Below are 27,602 nucleotides of genomic sequence, written 5' to 3'. Positions count from 1 at the left end.
GGTTTGCAAAATCAGAGCTCTTCCCCCCCCCCTTCACCTCCCTTTCCTGTCTCTTCACTCCAGCTGATATATGGCCAGGAATCATTACGGACCTCCCCACTCTGTTCCAAGTGAGAGGAAGCTGATGTGTGCCTCCAGGCAGATGCTACTGCAGCTGGACAGTCTTTATTGACTCAGAAGGAAGGCAAAAAGTTCAAGGTAGGTTTTCATTTGAAACAGGGGCAGAGTCACTGAAAGAACCGTGCAGACTTTCCCACTGAACAATTATTCTGCCTCACAGGTGAACTTTAGGATTTGTTTTCCCAAATTAATCTTAGTTGCAAAGCCATCACATGTGGCAGATGGAAGGATTTTACTTCTGGTAAGTAAAGCAGAAAATAGGGAAAGTTTCCCATCTATTCATGGTTCTGCAAAATATGAAAAGCTGACATTGAACTGGGGATTAGACATTATGCAATTTTTAAAAGTTTAAACTTTGTTTTTATCTTTTTAATGATAATGTTTAATTAAATTACTACAAAAAAGAAATTATGTAAACATTGTGTGATTGACTAAGAATCCTGGAGTACCTTAAAGATCGACAAAGATTTATAGAGCTGACTTTTTAGGGATTATTGTCAACTTTATCAGAGGCATGCAGTTTTATTCTCACTGCACTTTTGAAACAAAAAAAAAAAGCCTACAGAATTGAAGAGAGACAACAAGGCAACTTCTTCCGCTGTACTGCCTGTCTGAATTAATTTTCATATACATCGGGTTTCACCATCTAATTTTCAACAAGGATAAATCCATTAAAACATGTTTTTAACATTGCTAAAAAAATAATCGCTCATGTCTTAATAAGGTTGCCAAAATCTCTTTATATTTCAGAATCTTCAGTACAAAACACATAGGCTTTTTAATTCTTGAGAAATATGTGCAGATCATAATACATAAGCAATAATATTAATAATATTATTAATAATACTGCTACAAACAATATACGTTACATATATAATGTTATCCAAAATTGTCAACACTGGGAATTTCTACTTTTCCTTCCGGAAAGCTTCATAGTAACATTGCATTTGTCTGCAAGAATGGGGTTTTTATTTGTTTGTTTCCAAGAGAGTTTAATCTGCTTTGTTGCAGAGAATAGAAAAGAATAAAGGCTATCTGTCCTTTTTAAAATATTGAAGGGTACAAGAAAATTTTTTCATTTAAACTGCCATCCCTTATCTGACTTATACTCTAAGTTAGATGTAACTAAATGTAAGTCCATTTAAGGACAAGGATCCAAAATAATGGGGGGGAAACTGGGATTAGTTTTATTATCTTGAATGAAAACTGTTGATCCATCTATTTATTTCAACACTGAATAGGCAGTTCCCTGCCATTATTACCAATGCTCCCCATAAATAGTGAATTCATGTTTTCCAAAATTAGGACCTATATTTGAAGTATATTCAGAATGGTTTAAAAGGGCCAATTAATTATTCTGAGGAGTCCATTGGACTCCCTCCAATGAGGTGGAATACCTAGAGTCCCCTTTTATATTCTAGCCAAATGTGTGGTCAATTTGACCCAAGGCATGTTTGTTGTAACCCTGCACCATATTCTTTAAATTTGTGGGGTTTGCTGCCCAAACCACCTTGATATCTTTGCCATCAGGTCAACCTAATCAAAGCTGTGCTTTCTCAGGTCAGTCTCTTTGGATTGATCTGGGCTTCCACCCAAATAAAATGTGTGCAGGGTTGGAATTCATCCTAAAATAACAAATCTAGCTATAGTTTTCTGAAAACTATTCAGATAATTTTTGCTCCTTTAAGCAAACTGAAACGTTTACAAGTCTCTTTCTGCATTGGATTCAGTCAAAAATAGCTACCCTTGATTTCCAGTGTAAATGGCGGGATTTAAATCAGAATGAGGCTACATAAGTTTTGTCCCATTGGATTCACAGAGACATATATTGAGTACCTAATTCAAATCAAACCCACCCCAGAACTTGAAGGAGTGAAAGGCATCTTCTATGTCATAAGAAGAAGAAAAACAAGAGAAAAATCAGTGCAGTTTGGAGAAGACGTTATAGAGTTGTACAGGTTTCTAATTGGTTGCCTTTAGTCTCTGCAGATTTTGAGATATTCATATCACCCCTTAAACCTGCCTCAGTTCTCCAGCAAAAAGTATTTCAGCTTCACCTAACTGGTGGTTCTGGAGAATGCACACACACACACACACACACACACACACACACACACACACAGAGGTTCTAGGAGGACGCATGTGATCCAAGAACCACAGATTACTTATCCCTGTTTGCTCTCAGCCGTCTTAGATTTCAAGGACCACTTCACAGCTGTACTTGAAGTGAATGGAGATAATATTGTTGGCTGGAATTTAAATTTGCTATGAATCTTAAATAGTTCATAAAAAGTGATAAGTATTGTGGATATTATAACTTATGCATCAAAGTCCAAGGGAATTATGAATGCAGTGGGAATGGAACGAAATAGGATCAAGAGTCGATGATTGCTGAATGAATGGAGAATTCACTGAATTCTAATTCACTGAATTCAAAATGACAAGTAAAAAGAGTTTACAATTATTTGTATAAGCAGAGAATAATCGAGAATTCAATTATGGAACAAATAAATGGAGTTAGAATAAATATGTCAAGATGAAAGAGAAGACCAAGGAAGCCATAGCTGGATAAAATTAAAGAAAACCTTAAAAGGGTTACATTTAAAGGACAAAAGCTAATGTGTAAAATCATGTATCGATATAATGGTAGCAATACAGGTTTACTTTACTTTATTGATCATTGATTAGTCAGTCAATTATATCAGTATCAGCCATGGTAAGGTACAATAAAAAAAGATAAAATGCAGTAGAATTATATAAAATATTACAATGAGATAAAATAGAATAAGATATAATACATAGATATAAAACTGGAATAAAAATATGGATAAAATAAGATAATTATATCTCAATAGCACCCCTATAATCTAACCCAATCAGTCCCAGGTATGCCAATCTCAACTGGATCATTTTACTCAGATACTGTGCTGTGTTAATTGTTATTTTCAAATTCTGGACACACATAAGATAAGTTGTTTTGATATGGGAATCCCAATGGGTCATTCGTTTAATATATAGGCCAAGGCACCTGTCTCTCACCCTCGTATGCAAAGAACAATCAAATAGGATGTGACCCAAGTCCTCTACCTCTGTCGCTTGAGGTTTACAAAGGTAAAATTTTGTAGTGAAGTGTTGTGAATGCTAATGCTATAAACTAGTTTTAGGTAACATTTATTTTTCTTATCCACTTTTGGGTGCTTATGAATTCATATACATTTTCTGACCTCTCCATAATGTTGCTTATCTTGGGAGACAATAGCGTAAAAGGTATGTATATCTGTGCCTGGAGAGGTTGGTACCAAATCTTGATGTTTCCACATGCAGAATATAATGTTTACCACTGAACTACAGTGATAAAACTGGAATTTATGGTCTTCTATTTTGCACCTTGAGCAAACATAGAAAAATATTTGGAATTTCCCTTCATAAGTCTCCAGTTTAATCTGTCTTCTTTTTCTGTTCTTCTAAACTCACAAGAAATACATTTCAAATATTTGCAGCAATATTAATAAAGTAACTTTGAAAAATAGCAGAGAAGATTACATTATTTTTCAAGAGAAAAATTCAGACAGATATGACCTTTCTAACACCAAAATGAGTTGCCAGGGTGATTTAGCATAGCCTTAAACAATAATAACAAAGCATTCTAATTGCGTACTAAAATATGCAACATCAAGGAATAGTCATGACTCCTTGCGTACAAAAAATCTTTAACAAGTGCATATTCTTCAGACCAAAACGTTTTTCAAAACTACTTCATAATGAATGCTTAAGGAGATTTTCAAGATCCTGATTTTTAGAAAGTTCTGTGAAGTACAAAAATGCTCCAAATACTGAAAACATTAATAATATCTGTATAGTTAGATGGCCAGCTTTTAACTTAAACCCTAAACCCTGCTACATATGTAACCACATGATAAGTGCTAAAGAGGTGCATTATAAAGCTTACTTTAATTAATCCTATGGAAGAGAAAGCAAAACTATATGAATTTGTATCTGTATTGTTGGGTGGCAAGTTTAAACCCCAAGCCACTTGCCTTTTGCACATATAAATATGTGATAAGTACTAGAGAGATGCATTGTAAAGCTTACATTAATGAATAATTTACATGGGTGAGAAAGAAGAACTGTATGAAATGATAGACAGCACCTTTTTAAAGTCTGGTGTGTAGGACGTAGTGCAGATATTTTGCGACCTGACACAAAAACCAATAGGAGACCTTCCTATTCCACAAACAGAAGTAGACAATGGGTAAGTCCTCCTCAACATTTGAGGGATTAACCTAGTTTATATAAATGCCATACTGTACACTATTCTGTCCGCAATAGCAGAGAAGTAGGAACAGAAACTGACGCCTTAGTTTTCCAATGATTGCTCTATGATGCAAATGTATAAGAGTAGACGCAGCCTATCTAACCTTATGAAAGCAATTGCAAACTTAATTTATGTAAGGTAAACAGAGGACACAGAACCATACCACTTTGTCTTCTTCTCTCTCAGGAACCCACCCTTCCATCAAACTGGAACGAGACTGAGGGTTCTACCCATTTTTGTTAGAAAAAGGTAGGGTACTTTTTTTCCCCTAACTCTTATTTTTACTTTATCTTACTTTGCTAAATCTTATCTTATTTCATCCTATCTTATAGTGGCTAACATCCACTGTCTCAGTATGGTCATCAATAAAGTTTATTCCACCATTATTACAGCTCCACCATTCTTTAAGTAAATTAACATGCCAGGTTTGCTTGAAGAGGCCATGCCAGATATCAAGTTTTTGTTACCAAGATTTTGTTTTGTTAGTCCTTTCATCAGAGTTCTGAAAAAAGCTCTTGTAATTTACTTGCAGGGAAAGAGAAAAGAAACAAAGCCTTCTCACTGCGTTTTTTGGCATTCAATGCAACAGGCACAAGGTATACATTCTTGGCCAGCAAAAGACACAAGCAATCTGGCTGGGTATATGCATGCTGATGCACTCGGTACTCTTCTCAGGATACAGTATAGCTGATTCAGAGATCTGCATTGTAGGGTAACAATTAATCCAGATCCATATTTGATAATTAGGCACAGGTACAGTCAGGGGTGGGTTCCAGCAGGCACTACTGCTGGTTTGCTTGTGGGTGCGCTGCATGCATGCACTTGATGCGTGCTGCACGTGCATGCACAGTGCAATAAAAATTATTCTGCGCATGCGCAGAAGCAAAAAACAAGATAACGGCACCTATGGCACCGCCCGGAAAACTGGTTTGTTCCAGTGACCCAGACTGCCAATCCACTACCAGTTCAGCCGAACCAGTCCAGACCAGTAGGAACCCACAACTGGGTACAGTATATCGTTCTTTAGTAACTCTTTTGCCTGGAAATAGATTCCCCAGTTGAAAATATTTTTTTGTGAAGGAAGATGAAATGCCTGATCTCCTATGTTTCTCATGAGTTCCCATTCAGGTTGGATTCCATTGTTTGGCTTGTTGATCTGGAATATCAACCTTTCTTCCCTTTCCATCTGTGGGCTTGAATAGACCTTCTAGTTAGGGCATCAGGAGGTCAAGCTATTGCTGAGTTGCAGTTTCCAGCTTGTCTGAGTGGCTCAGTTTCTGTGTGGTCACAGAGTTGGTTTGAGGTGAAGCTACAGTGAATGATTAGGCTGTTTTTACAGGCCCGGATTAGGAAAGCCAGGCTGTGGGGTTTTTTATCTTAACTTTTCTCTCTGTCATCAACTCGTGTCTGCTATCACCCTCTTCCTTCCACCATCTCTACTCTTCCTCCCTTATCAATGAAGCCTTTAAGCCCAGCAAGGATCAGAAAATCCTCAGTCCCTACCGAAAAGGTTTATTCTCAAGGACTCTGGTGTTCCCCCTTCACCAAAGGGAGATTGACATAGTACAGAAAGAACAATGATGGGTTGGTAATGATGACTAACATTATTAAATCAAAATAATGGGGCTGTGGGGGACCTGTTCTCCTGCTTTCTTCAGTCACACAATTCTTCTTTTAAAAATTGCCTGGATTCTTTCCAAATCCTGCCCAGTTTTTTTTAAAAAAACCTGCAGGCTCCGGTATCATGTATCATCAGATGAAGGGTATGATCCTAATTGTCCTGGAATGTTTGTTGTGTTTCATCCAGATTTATCTTTGGTGAAGTGGCAGCCATATAAATGTGGTGTGTGTGAGAGAGAGGAGAGGGGAGGGAGGGAGAGGGAGGGGGAAGGAGGGAAGGGGAGGGAAAGAGTGGAGGAGAGGGAAAGGGAGAGAGGGAGAGGGAGAGAGGGAGGGAGAGGGAAAGGGAGAGAGGGAGAAAAAAAGAGAGAAGGCATATAGGAATATTTGGATCCTAGATGCAATTCAGCTTGCACACACTAATGTAATGATGGGTGGTGGTATGATGCAAATGCAAAAACACACTTCAGTTTGTCCTGCTTAGACCCCTTTCTCAGATTTACTGATCAAGTACTGCAATTTTCAGCAGAATTGGAGAGACGCTTGTGTCTTATTTTGCATGGTGGATTTTATTCTCTACAACCAAGGTATTGGCTCCATATTTTTTTTAAAGGTACAAACTAGTTCAGCAGGATACTCCAACAGTGTAGGAGGGTGTTTTCAGCCAAATCTATAATTAAAATTCACAAATACGGAAAGTGTACTTACCACAGGTGTTTATAGCACAGCACATAGAAATTATGGATAAATTATGCTTACCAGAAATTACACTTAGAATGACCAATGATAAATTGGTCGTCTTACCTTCAACATTTGTACCAAAGACAGAATTTCCATAGATGAATCAGCTTTCATTTTCTTACTGTAATCCCATATTTACCGCAGCCCTGCCCAACTTTCCTGGCTACAGCAATTAACGTTGCAACAACCCAATGAGAGGGAGGCAAACCCAAACTCTGACAGGATTAATTCATATTGCCAGTCAGCAATCTCTTTGAATGAGAACCATTCCACTCATGCTACAAAAACCTATTACTGACAACCTACCCCATTTTGAATACTCTAAACTGTACATGAAAATAGTAAGCCATAACATGAATTTAAATAGATTTTCTTAGAAAAAAATATCCTCCCCCAGAAACCAGAGAAAAAAGAAGCAAAAAATATTGTACTCAAGCAGATAGCACCATTCAACTCATTATTACTGCTCAAGCTATTGTGGAATGTCAATCATCAAGAATTTAAATCTCCATATATCAACTATGTTTGTAAATTTTCTTACCAGTTATAACTGAGTATGAACTGCCATCATTACCACTGGCTATAAACTATGGGGCACCATAGTCTAATACAGTTAGAATCCACGTAATTGAATTTTGCTACTAAAGGCAGAAGACAATAAAATTCCCCTCTCCTTCCCATGTATTTGTCCCAAAGGTGCTTTTTCAGGAGGTAACCGGAGTTTTTTCTTTTGAAGATGTTTCACTTCTCATCCAAGAAGCTTCCAGCTCTGACAGGATAGTGAGGAATGGAAGGATTCCACTATCCTGTCAGAGCTGAAGAAGCTTCTTGGATGAGAAGTGAAACGTTTCAAAAGAAAAAAACAAGGAAGTCCAGTTGCCTCCTGAAAAAGAAGCTTTGGGAAGACCATAACCTGGATGACTAAGATCTCTACAGACTTTCCATGTATTTGTTATTCAGTTGCTAAGTCATGTCCAACTCTTTGTGATTCCATGAACCATAGCATGCTAGGCTCTCCTATTTTACACTGTCTCCAAGAGTTTGCCCAAATTCATGTTTGTTAGATTCGTAGTTAATTGAAGAGGCGTGAGGCAGCTGAGGTAAGTAGAACAGCTATTTATTCAATAGAACAAGCAACAACAACTATGTACAGAGATTCAGCACCTCGCCCTGCTTGACAGCTATTTATACTAGAACTGTCAAGCATGGCGACCAATAGGAATGCTTAGACAGCCCGCGCCCAGCCAGCTGCGCCTTAGCCAATCAGGTGCGGCTTAGCTGTTGCCGGCTGCCAGTTGTAAGTCGAGGATTAACAATACAATCAGAATCTTGATAAAAACTGTCATTTATCGTGAGAAGAGAGGACCGAGATTGTCATACTGAAAGTGTCCAATAAATCCATTATACTTAAATGGGAGGGGACTTGTAGCTCTCCAGATATCGTAGGTGTACATATCCCAGTATTTCAGCTGATATCTCTAATGGTGAAAAATGCTGAGAATTATTGGGAGTTTTTGTCTGCTAAGTCACATGAAGAGATGCTAAGAAAGAGTTGTAAGTCGAGGACTTTAGGACCGGTCGCAAGTCAAGGACTTAGCAATGTCCATTGTATCATTGACACTATCTAGCCATCTCATACTCTGCCATCCCTTCTCTTTTTGTCTTCAATCTTTCCCAGGATCAAGGTCTTTTCCAATGAGCCTTCATTAGAAAGCCAAAGTATTTGAGCTTCAGCTTCAGGGTCTGTTCTTCCCATGTATAGCAACCAGAAACTGTATCTGCCTTCAACATTGGCAAGGCAGCCTAAGTATTAGTCAAGGTAATACTAGAATAGTGTTCTCCATCAGTTTGCTACCACTCTACAACCACCACTCAATTGCTTCTGGCAAGCTGCATTATTTTGTCCAAATAATGAGCGAAGAATGACTCTGAAAGGATGACACAGTTTATTTTTGAATGTGCACTGTTAACAATGCACTGTTTTAATTGTTTAATTATTTTTGATGTATTTAAATGTATTGAACTTAAACAATTGAAATTAAATAATAGGCCAGACATTACAAAAAGAAATACTATATGAATGCCCCACTTATCAATTGATGCAGCTATATAGTTTGTGAATTCCTATGCATTTGTTTTATGATGCCTCTCTTTCTCAATAATCAAAGTCACTACTATAGCTTCCACCTTCATCCATGTCCAGTGAGGCTTAAGCTCCTCCCAGATGTTCATTGGGAGAGTGACAATTCTTCTGTTGCACCTGGCTTCCTCCAGAAATACTTGCTGCCTGGGTTCAGGCTGTTGTTTTCTCCAAAGAATAAGGACTCACTGTTCTCCATCCAAATTTCAGCCACAGAGCCAAGTTCTTGAGTTAGCTGTCAGATCTTCCCATCTATGTTTTCTCAAATTATAATAGAAGAATGTTTTGATCTGAGAATACAAGAGGCTGCATGCTGCACTATAACCCTTTGGAGAATTGAAACATGTACTGTATATATTCTTATTCTAGTGCACCATTAAAAAAACAAGTGGCCAACAACTAAGGGAAGGCATTAAAATAATGTTGATGTCCTAACTGACCCTCATGTACTTTAATGTGCAATTTATCTTAACAAGTTATAAAAATCCAACAGAAGTTGCAACTGAGCTTTTAAAACGCTTTTATTTTTCATGAAAGAATTGCATCAATATTTGGCCATTTCGTTACTAAGAACTGACTTGGCATTAAGGACAGTTGGATTTGTATTATGGTCTGGCATAGATTCAACTCATGCAGGGAGAGGGAGACAAAATCCTTGTTATGAGAAGGCAGCAAATTAATCATTCATTTATACTTAATATATCTCACATTACAATGATAGAATAGAAAAGTGGTCTGTAGGATGTTTTCACACATAATTATTTGAGAGGCCTGGTAGAGCCACACCTTTTGGGGTTCTACTTTAGTCAATTATAAATCCATCTGCTCATTTCCCTCTTTCTCTAAATCTCTTTTACTACCTTTTTAAAAAAGGTTCAACATTAGGTCTCAGTTGCTTGGCACAATGCTAAATAGTTCTAATACCAATTTAGGGAATTTCTAGATAAATAGTTCTAATACCCATAGTTCTAATACCAATACAAGAGGTTGCATTCTGCACTATAAGCCTTTGGAGAATTGAAACATGTACTATATATATATTCTTATTCTAGTGCACCATTAAAAAACCAAGTGATCAGCAACTAAGGGCAGGCAAGGGAAGGGGATTTTTAAATAAATAGTTCTAATACGAATTTAGAGGGTTTCTAAAAAGAAAGCTTTCACAGACTTTCACAAAAGGAGTTTATGCCAGATATCCACAATCTTGCACTCAAGTGATTTAAAATCCAGTGTAGCGCAGCTAGAGGTTCCAGTCTGGAAGAGGGTAGTTAAGATTAGGTACACCGACTGCCTGGAGTTATTTATAAAAATAATATTGAGATTGTTTTTAATCTAAAAATTGAATTGTAAATAAAGGTTGCAAACATTAAACAAGTTCAGACTAGACTTATTAAAGAAGGAACATCCAGGAAACATACTTTTTGGACTAGACTCTGACAAAGTATGCTCACAGGATGTTCCTTCTTTAATTTCTTATATTAGTTCTCTTCATATCAGTCCTTACGCAATGGCTGATGCTGTTCAGTGCCATGAGCTTACACAGCATGCTTTTGCAGGCATCTTACCAACATTTTCTGGCAACGAGTCAGTTGCAACATGAAGGAAAATACCTCTTGTGGTAAATTCCCAGTGTGTTCATTGTTCAGCAGAAAGGAACAATTCATTCTGTGACTCCAATCATTTTTAGATCCTAACTGTCGATAGTAATGCTCCTTAGCAACTAAACTGACTTTTAGTTCTGTCGACCCAATTGTTAGATACCTGGACTTTCAGTGTGCTTATCTTCCAGAGACATCCTAACAATACAATCAGAATCTTGATAAAAACTGTCATTTATCGTGAGAAGAGAGGACCGAGATTGTCATACTGAAAGTGTCCAATAAATCTATTATACTTAAATGGGAGGGGACTTGTAGCTCTCCAGATATTGTAGGTGTACATATCCCAGTATTTCAGCTGATATCTCTAATGGTGAAGAATGCTCAGAATTATTGGGAGTTTTTGTCTGCTAAGTCACATGAAGAGATGCTAAAAAAGAAACACAAAAAGATGCAAAGAAAAACATGATGGAACAAAAGGAAGAAAACCCCAATCATAATGTACTCTACCTTTCTTGCATTGGAATGTACTGCCACCTCCTTTGTCAACTGCAATTCTTTATGGTTATTGCTTAATCCAACTTTCAAATTGCCAACATCTTAAAGAATCTTTTGTTATTCACTGTGCAAATGACAGCGCTGAATTAATACTTCATTCTTTTAAACTCTAACCAGTTTAACAACTCTGGTAATGCAAAGGAAAGTATTCAACTTTTCAGCTTGACCATACATATTTATAGTAATGGTTTAGTTGATTTGAATTTACAGTTCTCTCAGTAGTTTGCTATGATTTAGGCAACATTAAGTGTATCTTTTTTCCAGCTCATATGCCTGAAGAAGCAGTTTCAATATTCTCTTGATAAAAGACAGAGATGAGAGGAGTAGAATAGCAGTGCAGCCATAGGGGAGAAATTATCATCACTAACAATACATTTTATCTATTCTGTTAAAGTTTGCAATGTGGAATCATTTTGCTGAAAGCAAAAGACTAGATTTCTTTTAAAAATACAAATTACAATGATAATTTGCTGCATTACAACCCTGTTTTTTTATTCTTCTCACCTCATGTGCCTCATATTATGAAAGCTTTTATAATTCATGGCACACTAATTTTGTTTTAGAGTTCTGCCTATCTTCCAGATATAGTAGTACTGGAAAAGAAAATAAAGCTAGATATAAATAAGAACAAAACCGAGAGGGGGTGGAATTCTAAGCTTATTTTCTGAACAAAAAGAATAACAATGCAATTTACTTTGTTGTTACAAAGCAGTTTAAAAAATGAGAGGGCACATTGGACGTTGAAGCTTCCTATGTGAACCTTATGAGAGCAAGGATCTGACCTGAGCAAGAATTAGTAAAATAGGCCTTAAAACAGAAAAACTATTTAGTCACAGGAACTACACTGTACAGTGGGCAAAGCTTAAAGACAGCTGATCAAAGAGTAAAAGTACATGTGTTCTAGATAAATATAGGCTTAGGAAGAAAGACCTTAGGAAGTGACCCCAGATTAGCAGTCCCTTGTGCAAAGAACAGGCAAAGCGTCAGACAAAAAAAAAAGGTGAGAATAATTCTGTATATAAACCCTATCACCTCTTCCAGGCATGAGGCCATGACAGTGACATAGTGATGTCACCAGCCTTTGAATTTGCACCGCCAGATGTGGTATTCAGCCGGTTCGGACCGGTTCAGGCGAAGAGTAGCAAAGATCACGGATGGGCTTACCCACCTGTTCCGGTGCTATGTCATCCTATTTAGCCATGTTTTTGAGACTGGGCGCATGCATGGAAGGCACAAGAGAGAGCAAAGCACATGTACGGAAGGCCAGGCACATGCATGGAAAGTGTGTGCCTGCGCAGGGTGAACCAGTGGTAAAAGTAAGTGAAACCCACCGCTGTGCACCTCCAAAATCATAGCAGTTGTCCAAATATGCCTCCTAAGTTTTCTTCCTGAATCTTTCTCTCTCCTGAAAGAGAGGTTCATATGCAGTCTTGTGTTGCATCTGCTGCTCTGTCTCTCTTAAACTGCTCTCAGGTGTGAGCAGCGCAGACCCTTCCAAAGATGAAGTAAGATTTAGCTTCCCGCTCTCAGCTGGCAATCTATTCAACTGCAGCAGATGGATGAAAAGGCGAGAGGAGTGTCTTGGGCTTTGCCTCAGGCAGCAAAAGATTTCATCTGGCTCTTTTGCTTAGACTGCAATCCTACCAACTGCTGCTGGCTTCACATTAAAAATCCCACTTGGAAATTTGTTTTGAACAATGAAAAGCACTTCTAAATAAATTAATGGTAACTGGCTTGGGTGGTAAGCATGGATATGACATTAATAACCCTGGCAATAACCAAATGTGAAACAGCCAATATTGGGGCAGTGGGGGGTTGCCAATTTTTTTACTACCAGTTCGGGTGTGCTGGCATGTGCACTTGCAATACTTTTGCACATGCGCAGAAACATCCAGGTTTCTGGTTCTACTACTGGTTCGCCCGATCCAGGCTGAACCGGGAGCAACCCACCTCTGTATTGGTGGGGGGGGGGGGGAGATTATCAAAAAAGGAAAATTTACAAAGTCTAAAATAAAGCTTAACTATAAGCACACCCCCTCTTTTTTAAAAAAAAAATGACAAAACACAACCAAAACCATTGTCCTCCCTAGTTAGAAAAACATAGGCTAGCATACTGCTCTCTGTTGACTATAAAAGCACTAGACTCCATGAAAAAGTTATTTTAAGCCCAGACAGAAGAAATCTGCTGTCAATAAGGTAATAAATAAATCAATCATTTATGAAGTCAGAGGGAAGAGAGTCAATTATGGTGGATTATGGAATGTGTAGTCCCAAAGTTCTCTGATTTATCCATCTCTGATTTAATTAGTGAAATTAAATGGAATTAATAAAAGTGTCTTCTGCCCGTACAAATGCGATGCTAGATCTAAGTAAATGATTTTTTTTTTTAAAGGAAGCCTATTTTGAGTGTCTTTGTGTGGCTTTTAATACATTATAGCAGCCCTTAAATTAAGATAAAATAAAACAGAAGTATAATAGGCTTTTGAATAAATTTGGAATTTTGCAAGCACACGATAAACTTTCTCACAAAATGCCTTATGTGGATTATGGCAAAATAACCATTTATGAGAAGGCAGCATTTAGGTCTCCAAAATACTCTGTTACTTGCTGTTTTGTCTGCCACTCCTCTAGACCAGGGGTGTCAAACTCATGGGCCACGGGCCGGATATGTCGCTCATTGGTCACGCCCATCCCTGTTTTAACAAAGGGGTGGAAATCACGATATATCATGTGACGGCAATATTACGACCCAAATTTGATACTCCTTCTCTAGACAAAGAACCATTTTATCTTCTGCATAGAGCTCTGGAGACCACATGAGGTCCAAAGGCATTCTTGGAAAAAAACATTAGATATTAGATCCTAGATCAGTGATGGCGAACCTCTTCGGCATTGAGTGTCCAAACTGGAGCATACATACTGGAGCCCCAGAAACTCAAAGACCAGCTGGCCTGTGTGCATATGCATGCCGGCCACCTGGTCTTCTAGTTTCCGGAGCATGTATGCATACTTGGCAACTGGTCTTCATGTGTGCCAGAGCACTGGAAATCCAAAGACCAGATGACCAGCAGGCATATTCGCACTGGCAACTGGTCTTCGGGGTTCCTGCATGCCAGCATGCTCGAAGATCAGCTGGCCGGCATACATGCGCACTCCGGAAACCAGAAGAGCAGCTGGTGATGGCACACGTGCCCAAAGAGAGGGCTCTGCATGCTACCTCTGGTACATATTGCCATACGTTTGTCGTCACAGTCCTAGATCCTAAATATTCAATGTTGTAGCCAAGTTAAAATAATATTTTTAAGTAAGGTAAGAGTCAACAAGAGCCAAGAAAGTGGTAAAAAGAAATGTCCATAAACCTATAAATGCTCCCAAATATATTTTGAGGTAAATAGGTGATGGGTAGATATCTGTTCTTCTATCTTTATTTCTATCTGTCTGTCTCTGTCTCTATTTCTGTCGGTCTATTATCTCTCTATCTACCTGTATGGTTATCGAATTAATTTATACTCTGCTTTCTATTTTAACATACTCTAAGTCAGGGGTGGTATTCACTTACCTGCACTACCAGTTTGCAAATGTGAGCGCCCATCTCTGCACATGTGTAGATCGTCAAAAATGGGACGTGATGACATCTGGGTGGGTGTGCGGAGCCTCCTGACGCCACCGCTACTGGTTCAGCTAAACCGGATAGCGCCGTCTGAATTGCACCACTGTTCTAAGTTAGAAAATGTAGTTGGGGATTCTGTAATATACTGATAGCAACTATATGTGAAATATAATTCCAATATAACCAGATCAACACCATCTCTTTGAAGAAACAAAGTGAACTTCTAATTTCATAAATATTAAACCATTTGGAAAGTCCATTCTGTCAGACACAAAATTTTAAATGGGAATATATTTTCTGGTCCAAATGACCCATATTTCTAATACAAGTTTAACAAAGCTAAACAAACAAGCTAAACAAACTATGTTTAGTTTGTATTAACAAACTAAACACAGCAGCTAGACACCATCAAAGCTGACACCAGCCATAGCATAAAACTGAAAATAGCCCTTACACAATAAGAAAATTGGAAGAAGCTGGTCTATAGAATTGCTTGAGTGAAAGGATAGCATCATCACTATTACTACAAATAAGTCCCAATTGTCTTCAGATCCTAAATATTGCCTAGTTCCTAAAGGCTATTTCCCTGGCTACTGAATTCCCCACCACAGCTATAATGAAACACAGTACACAATCATTTTTGTTTCACACATCTATTTCATGCAGATGGATTATTCTAAACTCATAGTTACAAATAAAACTGTAGTGCCATCTAGTGACAAATTTAACACAGAGCACATTAAAAATCTTCAATTTTAGGCAGTTTATACCAGTCTAGCACAATTACTGTACCTGATGACCTAAATAATAATTATCCCATGTTATTATCTATCCCCTAAGACTGTAGGTTGCAGAAGGCTGTCTATACATTTACATTAAAGTGTTCTCATCTAGGACAATACAATTGCTTTATTTTAGCCAAAATTAATAATATTTTAAGAGGATAGAAACATAATCCACCCAAGATATATTTTACTCCAATATTCGAATAAAATAAAATCTTTGTTATGGTCATAGACCAGCATAAGAAGGGTAAAATTCAGTTAGCAATTTTAAAAGCTAAAAAGAATATAAAATACAAAATTAAAAAAGTATGTTTTAATATATAAAAATAAAAATATTTTTTTAAAAAGTCCTATAAAAAGGCATTCAGTATCTCTTCAATCTCTATATCTTGCTTCAACATCCCTTTTCACTCCTTTGTCATCTAATGGTGTAACTGCTTTCCTGAGTAGTTTTTATAGTTTTTCATTTTTCGAAAAATTAACCTAACTGTGCTGATGGCTGTCCATCAAACCTGACCAGGGTAAAGGCTTGTCTATCTTTTGGGTTTAGGATGTTGGTCAAAGAATTTGCTATTGGTCTGTGATGGCGAACCTATGGCAGGCATGCCAGGCGTGGCACTAGAGTTGTCTCTGTGGGCACATGTGCAGTTGCCGCTGCCCAGCTCCAATCACATTTCTCCATTGTGGTTCACTCAATCCATTCCAACTTTTTGCAATACAATACAATACAATACAATACAATACAATACAATACTAGAGTTGGAAGGGACCTTGGAGGTCTTCTAGTCCAACCCCCTGCCTAGGCAGGAAACCCTATACCGTTCAGACAGATGGCTATCCAACATCTTCTTAAAGACTTCCAGAGTTGGGGCATTCACAACTTCTGGAGGCAAGCTGTTCCACTGATTAATTGTTCTAACTGTCAGGAAGTTTCTCCTCAGTTCTAAGTTGCTTCTCTCCTTGATTAGTTTCCACCCATTGCTTCTTGTTCTACCCTCAGGTGCCTTGGAGAATAGTTTGATTCCCTCTTCTTTGTGGCAACCCCTGAGATATTGGAACACTGCTATCATGTCTCCCCTAGTCCTTCTGTCTCTTAAGCTAGACATACCCAGTTCCTGCAACCGTTCTTCATATGTTTTAGTCTCCAGTCTCCTAATCATCTTTGTTGCTCTTCTCTGCACTCTTTCTAGAGTCTCCACATCTTTTCTACATCGTGGTGACCAGAACTGAATGCAGTATTCCAAGTGTGGCCTTACCAAGGCATTATAAAGTGGTATTAACACTTCACGTGATCTTGATTCTATCCCTCTGTTGATGCAGCCTAGAACTGTGTTGGCTTTTTTGGCAGCTGCTGCACACTGTTGACTCATATTTTAATGGTTGTCCACTAGGACTCCAAGATCCCTTTCACAGTTACTACTACTGAGCAAGGTACCACCTATACTGTACCTGTGCACTCCATTTTTGTTGCCTAAATGTAGAACCTTACTGCAAAAGAAAAAGAACTTGTGACATTGGAATGGATTGAGTGAACGTTTTCACCCATGTGCTTCATAATGGGGAAAACAGGTTGCCATCCTGCTCGTGAAGCCCATTATGACACGGAGCCACAATGCAACTCTGCATTAGCTCAGCTCGGCAAAAAAAAGCGGTTTCTTTTCTGCAGAGCTGCTGGTGTTGGGATGCCCCGCCTCCCCGCTGGCCATCTGGGCTTCTTCAGACACTTAGCTTGGACACCTATTACCTCCAGCCCCCCGCCCCCTCCGCCTCAGTGAGTGGTGTGAAAAGTTTGACTGGGCTCCTCGAGAGACAGACTTTTCAGGGCGGTGCAATTTAGTACCAGGATTGGCTACAACACAAATATTAATTCTCGGCTTTGAGATTCTTAGTTGCAATGGGCAACAAAGCTAGGTTCATCCCCCTGCACCAATCTGGCAGACAAAACAGGAAAAGGGGGCAGAGAGAAACAGTCCCATTGCCAAGGTACGTGCAGGTGAGCGGTGGGGAAGAAATTACGACTTTAGCCTTCTAGTGCGGCATGGAGCTTTGGGCGAAGGCTGGAGAGAAGCACCACTGGCTCGCTCGCGCTATCTCATTCCCCAGTCTAATTTGATGCAGGTGGCAGGGTAGCTCACATTGCCTTTTCCAAACTCTCTGTCGGTGAAACTGGGTGCCAGTGAGGGCTGGCTTTTTGCCTAGCTTTATCTGGCTGTTGGGGGAAACAGATGGGGGCCTAGGGAGGAAGCCTGCATCAAGCTAGACTGGGAAAGCTTGCTGCAAGAGGAAGAGACCCAGAGGCTTCCCATTTCCCCTCATCCCAGAAGCAGCAATCTCACACTCTCTGCTAGCTCCCTTCTTCACATGGGATCACCGACAGCAGGAACAGAGAGGGAGAAGGGGGTAGTAGTGGCCGCTAGCATTGAGGAGAGAGTGCCACATAGAAACAGGCGCCCGCAGGAATTCTACCTCCTTTTTCCTCTCCATTCCAGCTACTGGGCAATCCCTTTCTTTTATTTTCCTGAAAACTAGGGAGTGCTTGTCTGAGGTGTTTATTCATGTTACATTCCTGACCCATACTTCTTTTATGTGGCTGTTGTTTTGGTAATGGCGCTTATTCCTATCCTATAAGGCCATTCCCTCTTCCCTCTACAGACAGAAGCTTTCTTTAATTTAAAAAAAAAGTTGCTCTTTAAAGAGTCTTAAATCCTGATTATTGTTTGTTTCATTATTTGCCTGTTTTTTTGCTGAGTTTTTCATTGTTCAGACTCAGAAGACTGGAGTAATAAACCTTCCAAATAAATAAGTAAACTCTTACTTGAATTATTTTATTATAATTATATTCTGTAATTATGTAATCTTATTATAATAATATTACATGTACTATTAATAGTACATGGCATTGTATACATACTATGACGAATGAAGACCAGCCTGAACTTCAAAGTTTTGATTCCTTAATTAATCGTTATATGCTAAAGAACATTTGGTAGGAGGAAATGCAAGGAAGGGAAACCTGTTCAATACTTTTGTTCTTTAAATAGATTGTTTCCATATTCCCTTGCTTGTGATTGCTATTGTTATCACATGTGACTTTGAGTGGAATTCTTAAATTAATAAAATAACTTTTTTTTCTTCTATAACTCTTCCTTATAACTTTATTTTGTCTGTAACCTTTAGAATACACCAAAGAACATCTATCTGGATAAAACTATTTGCTTTATGCTTCTGTATTTTTACCCATTCAGGGAAAAAGAAACTTAGTGAAATAAAGGATAGGGAAATAAATAACAAGCTTAGATTCTAAAAAATATAATATCCCCAAGCACCAGTAAAAATCTTAACTGTATATAAAACATAATTCATTATACAAAATATGAATCACAATGGGGATCTCACCCTCCCGAAAGCAAAATCTATATCCAGCTTTGTAGCAATGGATATGAAGATAGCAAATTTTGTTAGTAAAGTCAGAGCAATGTATGTTTTATATCAAATTTCAAGCACACCTGTAACAACAACAAAACCAACCATACATATTTTCTTCCACTTGAAATTCCTAAGACACCAGAAAAGTTTTTTTTATGTAACAAGAGACTTCAATTAGGTATTGTGTGCTACATTATCTAACGTGTATGAATGTAGCCTTCCCCAAAATTATGTCAGTTAAAATCCAAATGTTGGGTTTTAACTTACATAATTTCAGTCAGTATTATGGAGTTGAGAGTCAACACATGTGAAAGTCACCAAGATGTATAATCTAATGGGTACTTAAGAATTAGACTGTTTTTTATTATTTATTTCTAGCAATAAGTTAACATGAACAATTCTGCATTGTAGGAATAATTTCAGATATGTCTGGTTTGGAAAAGGTCAATGCAATGATCCCACTTGCTTCAGATATGCCCAGCAAGAAGGAAACGGTGTGCATTTTTGGAACTGGTGATTTTGGAAGATCTCTGGGCTATAAACTGATGCAGTGTGGCTATTCCATTGTTTATGGGAGCCGAAGCACTCAAAATTCTGGATTGATTCCTCAAGGAGCCGCAATCCTCCCTCATGCAGAAGCTGCTGAAACCTCTGACATTATCATTGTAGCAGTCCACAGAGTGCATTACAGCTTTCTTGAAAGCCTACAAGAAATCCTCAGCGGAAAAGTGTTGGTGGATGTGAGCAACAACCTTAAAATAAATCAGTTTGCAGAATCAAATGCTGAATATCTTGCCCAGCTGCTTCCAGGCAGTAAAGTGGTCAAAGCGTTTAATACGGTGTCAGCATGGGCCCTGCAGTCAGGTGGCTTGGATGCAAGCAGACAGGTAAGGGCATCTCAGATGCCAAAAGTGGAAATGTACTGTGTGTGCATGGGCTGAGATAAGGATCTGGCCTGAACAAAGAACAGATTTTGTAGCTACCACTGGAAGGAGATTTATTTACAAAAATACATTGTACAGATTACACCTAGTCTCTGAACTGGAACATACACATGAAATTAAATGCAGATTCATGACCAGAACAGCAGGCCTTTCCTCTTTACCATTCCAAAGGAAGAGTTCTGGGAAACCAAAAGCTTGCACACTATTTTGTGATTCTGAATGGGCTTAGTACAGTTTCTAATATTTTATTTAATTTTCTAATCCTGACTACTGAGAATTAGTAGATCAGCAGCTGCAGTATAAAATAAAACAAATTGCCTTTTCCCCCCTTATAACGAATCTAACTAGCTGCTTTTTATGTCTTGTTATTACCAAGAGAAAGGGTGAGACACTTAATGCTTTGGCAAACTAAGATGTACAGGCAGTGGAAGAAGCGACAGCTGCTGTCGATAGTCCTGCCTGTATCATGTTCTACTAGCATGCAAAGTCTATCTAGCTGCACCCCAGCAGGTGGAGAATCTGAGGGCACATGCTTCATGCATGTGTACCTGAAAAAGAAAGCAGTAGGTGACCTGAGATGAGGCAAGAAATACAAAATAAACATTTAACTATCTCTCTCTACGCCATATTGTTTGCCTTGTGGTTGTTAGGTTTCGAACAATCAGTGCCTTTGGATTCATAGCTCCAACAAACAAAATCACATTTAAATCTTCACTCTGTTTAAGCAGTTAATTATTATTATTTTTTCTTTCATATATGTAATGTATGGCAAGTAGATGCAAAAGCTTATAAATCTTGAACCTATTTTGCAAGGAGGGAAGTTAATATTTTTGCAATAGATTTGTCAATGTTAAACTAAGAAGGATGTAGTTTTTGCTTTATTCTTTTTAATTCACATTTTAATGGTCTTGTCTAGTTTAGTTTTAGTTCTTAATTTTTTTTGAATAAAATAAAAAAATTGAAGTTAAAAAGACATCGTAAAACATTTTAAGGATGGATTAACAGAAGAGCCCACAGAGTAAATCTAGAATATCTTTAGTTTAATGTTGGTCCAAAAAGTCTATTGTTATCCCCAAAGATCTCCACTCTGGCTAATTTCAGTTTCAGTCAAAATTCTGGCCAATTTTCTCAAAAGTTAATTAATAAGCTAAGAGACATAAAGACAGGTTGATTTACTAGATTAATTTATTTTTATTTTTATTGAAGTTATGGGATTTTATTTTACTTTGCTTTTTCAGGTATTCATCTGTGGAGATGATAGGAAAGCAAAAGAAAAGGTGGCAGAGATTGTTCGGAGTCTTGGTCTTACTCCTTTGGATAAAGGTTCTCTCTTAGCATCAAAAGAAATTGAGAATTACCCTTTACAACTTTTTCCAATGTGGAGATTTCCCATCTACCTGTCTTTTGCTCTCAGTACATTCATCTTTTTATACTGTGTTGTCCGTGATATCGTCTACAATCATGTTATGTACAACAAAAATTTTTCTTTTTTTATTTTTGTTACAATTGCAAACCGGATCTGCCCTGTTGTGGCACTCGTTCTTCTTGCATTGGTCTATTTACCTGGGATCTTTGCAGCTATTCTCCAGTTATACAGAGGTACAAAGTACAGTCGCTTTCCTGATTGGCTGGATAAATGGATGCTTTGCCGGAAACAACTAGGATTGGTTGCCTTGGCTTATGCTTTCCTACATGTTTTATATACCCTGATCATCCCCATTCGTTACTATGTAAGATGGAAGACCAATTCTTATATCATTGGTCAGGTAAGCCAGACTTACACACTTTTTTTCTCCCATTTCAATATCTGGTACAATACTGGAGGAAAAGTATAAACCGTGTTTTTCCTTGCTGCCCCCATCCTAATGCAAGCATTTCAGGAGGAAATGGGGTGAAGGCTCTAATAGTTTCCCAAACATCAGTGATGTCCTGAATTGTTTCAGCATTTTCAGCCCATTTCAGATATTCTGTCATAAAATGGGGAAATTGCATCAAGTTCCCATAGACCTAGCAAAGAAATGCTAAGTCATTTCAGATCCAGCTCATAAGTATCAACTCATTAGAGCAGTAGGCACTCTTGTTACCTCCTCATTATTCATGTCCTTTTGGCCATCATACTCAGTTGAAACTTCTTGATCTGAAACCATCTCAATTCTGGCAAAATTGTGTGGCTGTAGATACTTGGGCAACCTGATTCTGAGGAATCCTCATCTTTATCCTTGAATGGGGCAGCATCTTCCCATTTGAGAGGGGCGTGCAATTTGTATGTCATTCTGTATTCACATATCCTGATCAAAAAGCAGGTGGTAGTTGTGACTAGGAGGTCTTCTCCACAAATTCACCAAGTGTGCCAGCTACACCCATTTCTTGATCTGGAGGCCTTTTAGACACATGCCTTGATCACCTCAATACTAGATAACTACAATATACTCTATATGGAATGGTCTTGGAGACCATTTGGAAGATGTAGCTGATCCAGAATATACCTAGATGTTCCCGTGTGTCTTCACTGCTTTGTGAGCTGCAGGAGTTGCCAGTAGACTTCTGGGTGCAATTCAAGATGCTCACCATCATCTAAAAACTATTCATTGTGTAGATCCTGGTTATTTGAGGGTTTACCTACTCCCCATAGTCTCTGCCTACCCAGCAAGACTAGATAACTTGGGCACACTTTAGGTCCCTTCAATAAAACTCACCTATTGGGACCTAGGAAGTGCACCTTCTCTTGTCAGGGTACTTGATCAATACAATTTTCACTCTGAGGATGCTCAGAGACCCTTGAAAACGTGGCTGAGCTTGTCACTTTTCAGAGGGGTGAGTATGTTTATATAAAGATGTTCAGCTTCTATGGCTCTTCTAGATCTTTGAAAAGACTTATTTGAGTGTGATGTGAGCTGAAGAAATTTTTCATGTGAAACAAATAATTTTATGGGAAGGGGCACACACACACACACACCACACACACATGGGTGCACAATGCACATGCATGTTCATATGGGTATTTATCAAATATTTTTCTTCTATCATAAAGAACCATCCAACTTTGAAAATTGTGCTAAATTGGCCAAGACCAATTGAAGGGAACAAGTCCTTAATGTCTTCCTCTTTTCTTTATCATTATTACCGCATGTAGGAGTTTGATGCCCAATTTTTTTTAAAAAAACAAGTTACTAATTTACTAAAAATAATACACATGTCATAATGTTGATTTTTTTTTAAAAAAATCCAATTGCTGCAATGATTCTAATACTGGAAGGCTTGCATGACTTCAATTTACAAAAACGGTCATGATCATCTTGAATAAGTACATTACGCAAGAAGAGCTTATGATGTGCAAAATTTACTACACTTGAACTCGCCTCGTGATATATAGGCAGGCAATATGTTGCAGATGTTATGAAATTATTATACTCACATATATATTTCTGTTTTCTATTAAGGCATTAGAAAACAAAACAGAACCATTATGGACCGGCTGGGCCTGGCACAGTGATGCTTACCTTGCTTTGGGAATCTTAGGTTTTTTCCTGTTTCTTCTTCTTGGGATAACATCCTTGCCTTCTGTCAGTAACAATGTTAACTGGAGAGAGTTTCGGTTTGTGCAGGTAAGATTCTGTTTGGCTAGTAAATTCACCTTATTCCCATCCTTCTTTGCCTGTCAGGTGCAATTTACTAGGATTTAGCTTAATCTTTGGAGGAAGATTGTTTCCCCTACAAACTTCAACAGTTTTTCCCAGGCATTAAAATAACATGGACAGGAATGGGTAAGGAATTTTACTAACATGCTCACCAAAGCTGTATTCGCCTGGTTCTCTCTCTTTGGGAGATTAGATGTCATATTCTCAGAAGTATGTATACCTTTCTCTTATCTCCTTCCTTCTGAATAGGTAGAACTTTAATTTTCATAATTCATCTCTTGGAATTGTGAGCATTAAAGTTAAAATATAAGCAGAGTGCCAGGTTCAAAATGCAAAATTAAGTCTACTCTGTCATTGCCCCAGCATGGAAAATAGCTTTGAAATTCTAATTCTTCTCCTTATTTTGATATTTTCATGAGACTATTTATTGATGCATATACATTAAGTAGACTGTGTTGTATATGTATAAATGCAACCCAAAGGAAAGGTAGTTGTTGATTCCTTTTAGATAAAAAGCTTATATAAATTAAAGTATTTTAGATAAATAAATGCATTATGCTATTGCTAAGGCTTCCTATTTTTCATTTTAAGTATTTAAGTTTAATAAAAAAGGGGGAACTGTCCTTGACAGTCCATATTACTGAAATGTTTATCTTATGCAATTTGAGTACACCAAATACGTTGTACTCATTTTGTAATCTTTTCAGACTCGATCAATTGACTATTCTAATAAATACAGTGGTCTTAACCTTTCAGTCCTAATCTAGGATAACTTACATCTAGTTAAATGCACTCTTTGGGCTGCATTTTTGGAAACTATAGCAAATGCTAGTTTGGTCCAATTTTGGGTAGCAATATAGAATCCTCTAACAGTTTTTATATTAGAAAATGCATTCAGCGGTTAATATTTGTTTGCTAACCATTGTTTTGTTTCTTTGTTTCCACAGTCCTATCTGGGCTACCTTACACTGGTTTTGTGTACTGCCCATACACTGGGATATGGTGGGAAGAGGTTCTTGAATTCTAAGACATACCCGTGGTGCCTACCTCCAGTTTATTTGCTGTCTCTCATTATTCCTTGCATTGTGTTGTTCATTAAGTTTTTCCTAATATTTCCATGTATAGATAGACCATTAACTGAAATTCGACAGGGCTGGGAGAGAAAACCCGAAAATATGAGCCACTCAAACAGCAATCAGAACACCAAAGAAATATCATCTGTATAATTCCTTAATCCCTGTTAATCTGTACATTTTGGGAAGGACTGAGCATAGTCAAAGCACTAAGCCCGTGATGGTGAATTTATGGCACACATGCCAGAAGTGCACGTAGAGCCATCTCTTCGGGCACGCAACCCATCACTAGCTGGTCTTCATGTATGCAGCCACCCGGTGCGCATGTATGTGCTGGAAAGATAACCTTCTGGCTTCCGGTGTGCATACTGGTCTTTGCACGCACATGCCTACCAAGAACTGGAAAACCAGATGGCTGGTGTACATGTGTGTGCCAGAAACCAGAAGATCATCTTCCTGGTGCACATGTGCACATCCGGTGGCTGTTCTTCCCATTTCCTGCACTCAGTGGCAAAAAGGTTCGCCAACACTGCCCTAAGCAGTGGAGACACTGAAAAAAGGATCTTGGGTATGAACTTTTGTGAGTTACCAGGGAAGAACTTTATAAACCACATCCATGACATTTGGAATGAGTTTCTGCAAATTTTCAGGATTATGCTCAGAGAACTGTAAAATGGGTATAGAATTGTCAGACCAGCAATAGCTTTCCAGCCGACGTATCCTATATAAATACACTAAAAATATAATAACTACAATGCCAAGCGTGCCACCTGCATACAAATTGCATTTTCTTTCTATGAATATCTGTCAATTCATAAAGACATTTCTTTTATCTATAGGAAGTTGTGATTTTATTGTGAGTTTAACAGGAGGGTTGCATAAGAGAACCCTACACTCTGCACTCGACAGCCAAGAATGTGAACAAGAAATGCTAAATCTAGTCTTACTAAAGTGCACTTAGCAAAACATGAAAAAGCAATTAAAAACACTGAAATATTCCCTGATTCTTATACAAATCTTGCCTGCTGCAGACTAGCAGGAAGACACATGAAAGGAAAGTTTTCAAGTGGTTACTTAAGGTTGTTTTTTCCAGATCAAGGAAAAAAATGGGAACTGAGAATCCTTTAAATCCACCCACACTCATCTTGCTACTTCCACTTTAAAGTTTTCTATGGTGAAATTTGTCTTGATTCAGAAATATCAGCCAAGAAGGTTGGTACAGAGGCAAATTGGGACAGAGATCTAACGTCAGATTTCACTTTCCACAGCCTGAGTGTTCTTCTGCCAGCAAACCCCCAACAATATCAAATATTTTATGCTTCATTATCATGCATGTTTAAGTCAAACTCATAAGCTAAATCAATAACAAAGAAGCAATTTAATTCAAATTTCTTACTGTATATTAGCAAATTGTATTTGCATTGTATCCATAAAATACATGTATTCTGTTTTTCAAGCTTTGGTTTCCAAACCTTGTTTATCAGCATTTATACTTGGTATGTTTCAAAAAAATAAAATAAAATACTTTGAAGGAGAAACATTTCTTTTTGCTCTTGATCAGGAGAGAAGAAGATTTAAGATCAACTATAAAGCGCAAGGAAGTATGTTTTGAAGAGGAGGACAAGAAAAGAATAATAGAAATTTATACAAGAGTTTTAATAAAGTGATGGCTTTTCACCAAACAACACAGTGACAGTTGAGAGAACTGGAATATAAATCCCAGAGACAGGTTTCAGTGAATACAAATTAAATCACACCAAAATTGACATCGCTGACTGAAGACAGAAAATATTGGTATAAAACAGGCATGGTATGGAACTGGATGAGGCCACAATTATTCTTAAGGGTTCCAGAGGATCTGTAAACTTAGCTTGATCAATCTGCTTTCTGACCAATCAGTCTAATATCCCCTTGCTTGCTGGGAACCTGTGCCCACTTTGACTGCTTCGTTTCATCTCAGCAAAAATTGATACTGCCCCATTTTATTTTTTTTACTAATTCCCAAGTGTTTTATGCTGCACTGCCACATTGTGCAACCAGCAACATGAAACAAGAGGTGGTATTCAGCAGGTTCTGACCAGTTCTGGAGAACTGGTAGCAGAAATTTTGAGTAGTTCAGAGAACTGGTAAATAGCACATCCGATTGGCCCCACCCCCATCTATTCTCTGCCTCCCAAGTCCCAGCTGGTCGGGAGGAAATTGGGATTTTGCAGTAACCTTCCCCTGGAGTGGAGAGGGAATGGAGATTTTACAGTATCCTTCCCCTGCCATATCCACCAAGCCAAGTCAAGCTCACAGAACCGGTAGTAAAAAAAAAAATTGAATCCCACCACTGCATGAAACATATAAATATGAAAGCACAATGTAGTACATGCTTTAATAAACCAATTAAGGAAATGGAGAAGACCAAGACTTATTTAGTTAGTGGCAAAACATAAGACTTTGATGCTCTCTGAGAGCCATTTTGTTTTTGCACTCTGTCCCTTTTCAATTTGCCAGCTGGCCTTTCCAGTTGCATCAGCAGCAAATTAGGAGGAATCTCGGAGGACTGGAGAGAAATAACTGCCCTATCTTCAAAAAGGAATAATGAGAATCCAGCCAAATAAACATAAATGCCCTCAAACATTCTGGAACAGATGATAAAGCAAGCAACATGTAAGCTTCTATGACACAATGGCAAAATTACCAGATATCAACATAGATTTGTCAAGAACAAATCTACCATTATTGTTAACCAAACAACTTCCTTAGTAAATCATGGAAATGTTGTAGATATTTTAATTTTAGAAAAATACTTTATATACCCAAGTTTCCTCAAAAATAAAACCTGGCCTTATTTTCTTCGGGGCTCCAAAATAAGCACTAGGCCTTATTTTGGGGGGTGTTTTATTTATTTTTTCCATGTAATTTAAGAGTACATTCGAGACCACTTCTGCTTGCTCGCAGAGGGGCAGGAGGCCAGCACACTAGTGCTGCCACGAAGCAGGGAGATGGAGCTGCCCCACATGCCCCACACCAGTTTATCTTAGTGCTC

General features: G+C 38.1%; 1 protein-coding gene across 2 annotated transcripts; it reads left to right on the top strand.

The window, feature by feature from the left end:
• On the top strand, positions 1–25,400 carry STEAP4 (STEAP4 metalloreductase). Of its 2 annotated transcripts, XM_081969880.1 has the most exons (6): positions 1–198; positions 4,622–4,684; positions 19,325–19,800; positions 21,096–21,623; positions 23,298–23,462; positions 24,443–25,400. In XM_081969880.1, exons 3-6 carry the CDS (start codon positions 19,339–19,341, stop codon positions 24,719–24,721), a joined length of 1,434 nt encoding a protein of 477 aa, XP_081826006.1. In that variant the 5' UTR covers positions 1–198; positions 4,622–4,684; positions 19,325–19,338; the 3' UTR covers positions 24,722–25,400. The 2 variants fall into 2 exon arrangements, with proteins under 2 accessions (XP_081826006.1, XP_081826007.1); XM_081969881.1 differs by lacking the exon at positions 4,622–4,684.
• Positions 25,401–27,602: the final 2,202 nt, after the last annotated feature.

The sequence above is a fragment of the Natrix helvetica genome (assembly GCF_964273705.1).
Source record: "Natrix helvetica genome assembly, chromosome: Z".
Lineage (NCBI taxonomy): Eukaryota > Metazoa > Chordata > Lepidosauria > Squamata > Natricidae > Natrix > Natrix helvetica.
Note: the sequence above shows the minus strand (reverse complement) of the source record. Positions and strands in the feature narration are given on the sequence as shown.

Bases quoted from the DNA above. Each gene is read 5' to 3' on its own strand.
- STEAP4 (XM_081969881.1), top strand. From the start codon at position 19,339: ATGTCTGGTTTGGAAAAGGTCAATGCAATGATCCCACTTGCTTCAGAT. The intron at 19,801-21,095 runs GTAAGGGCATCT...TTGCTTTTTCAG, and splicing joins GCTTGGATGCAAGCAGACAG to GTATTCATCTGTGGAGATGA. The intron at 21,624-23,297 runs GTAAGCCAGACT...TTTTCTATTAAG, and splicing joins ATTCTTATATCATTGGTCAG to GCATTAGAAAACAAAACAGA.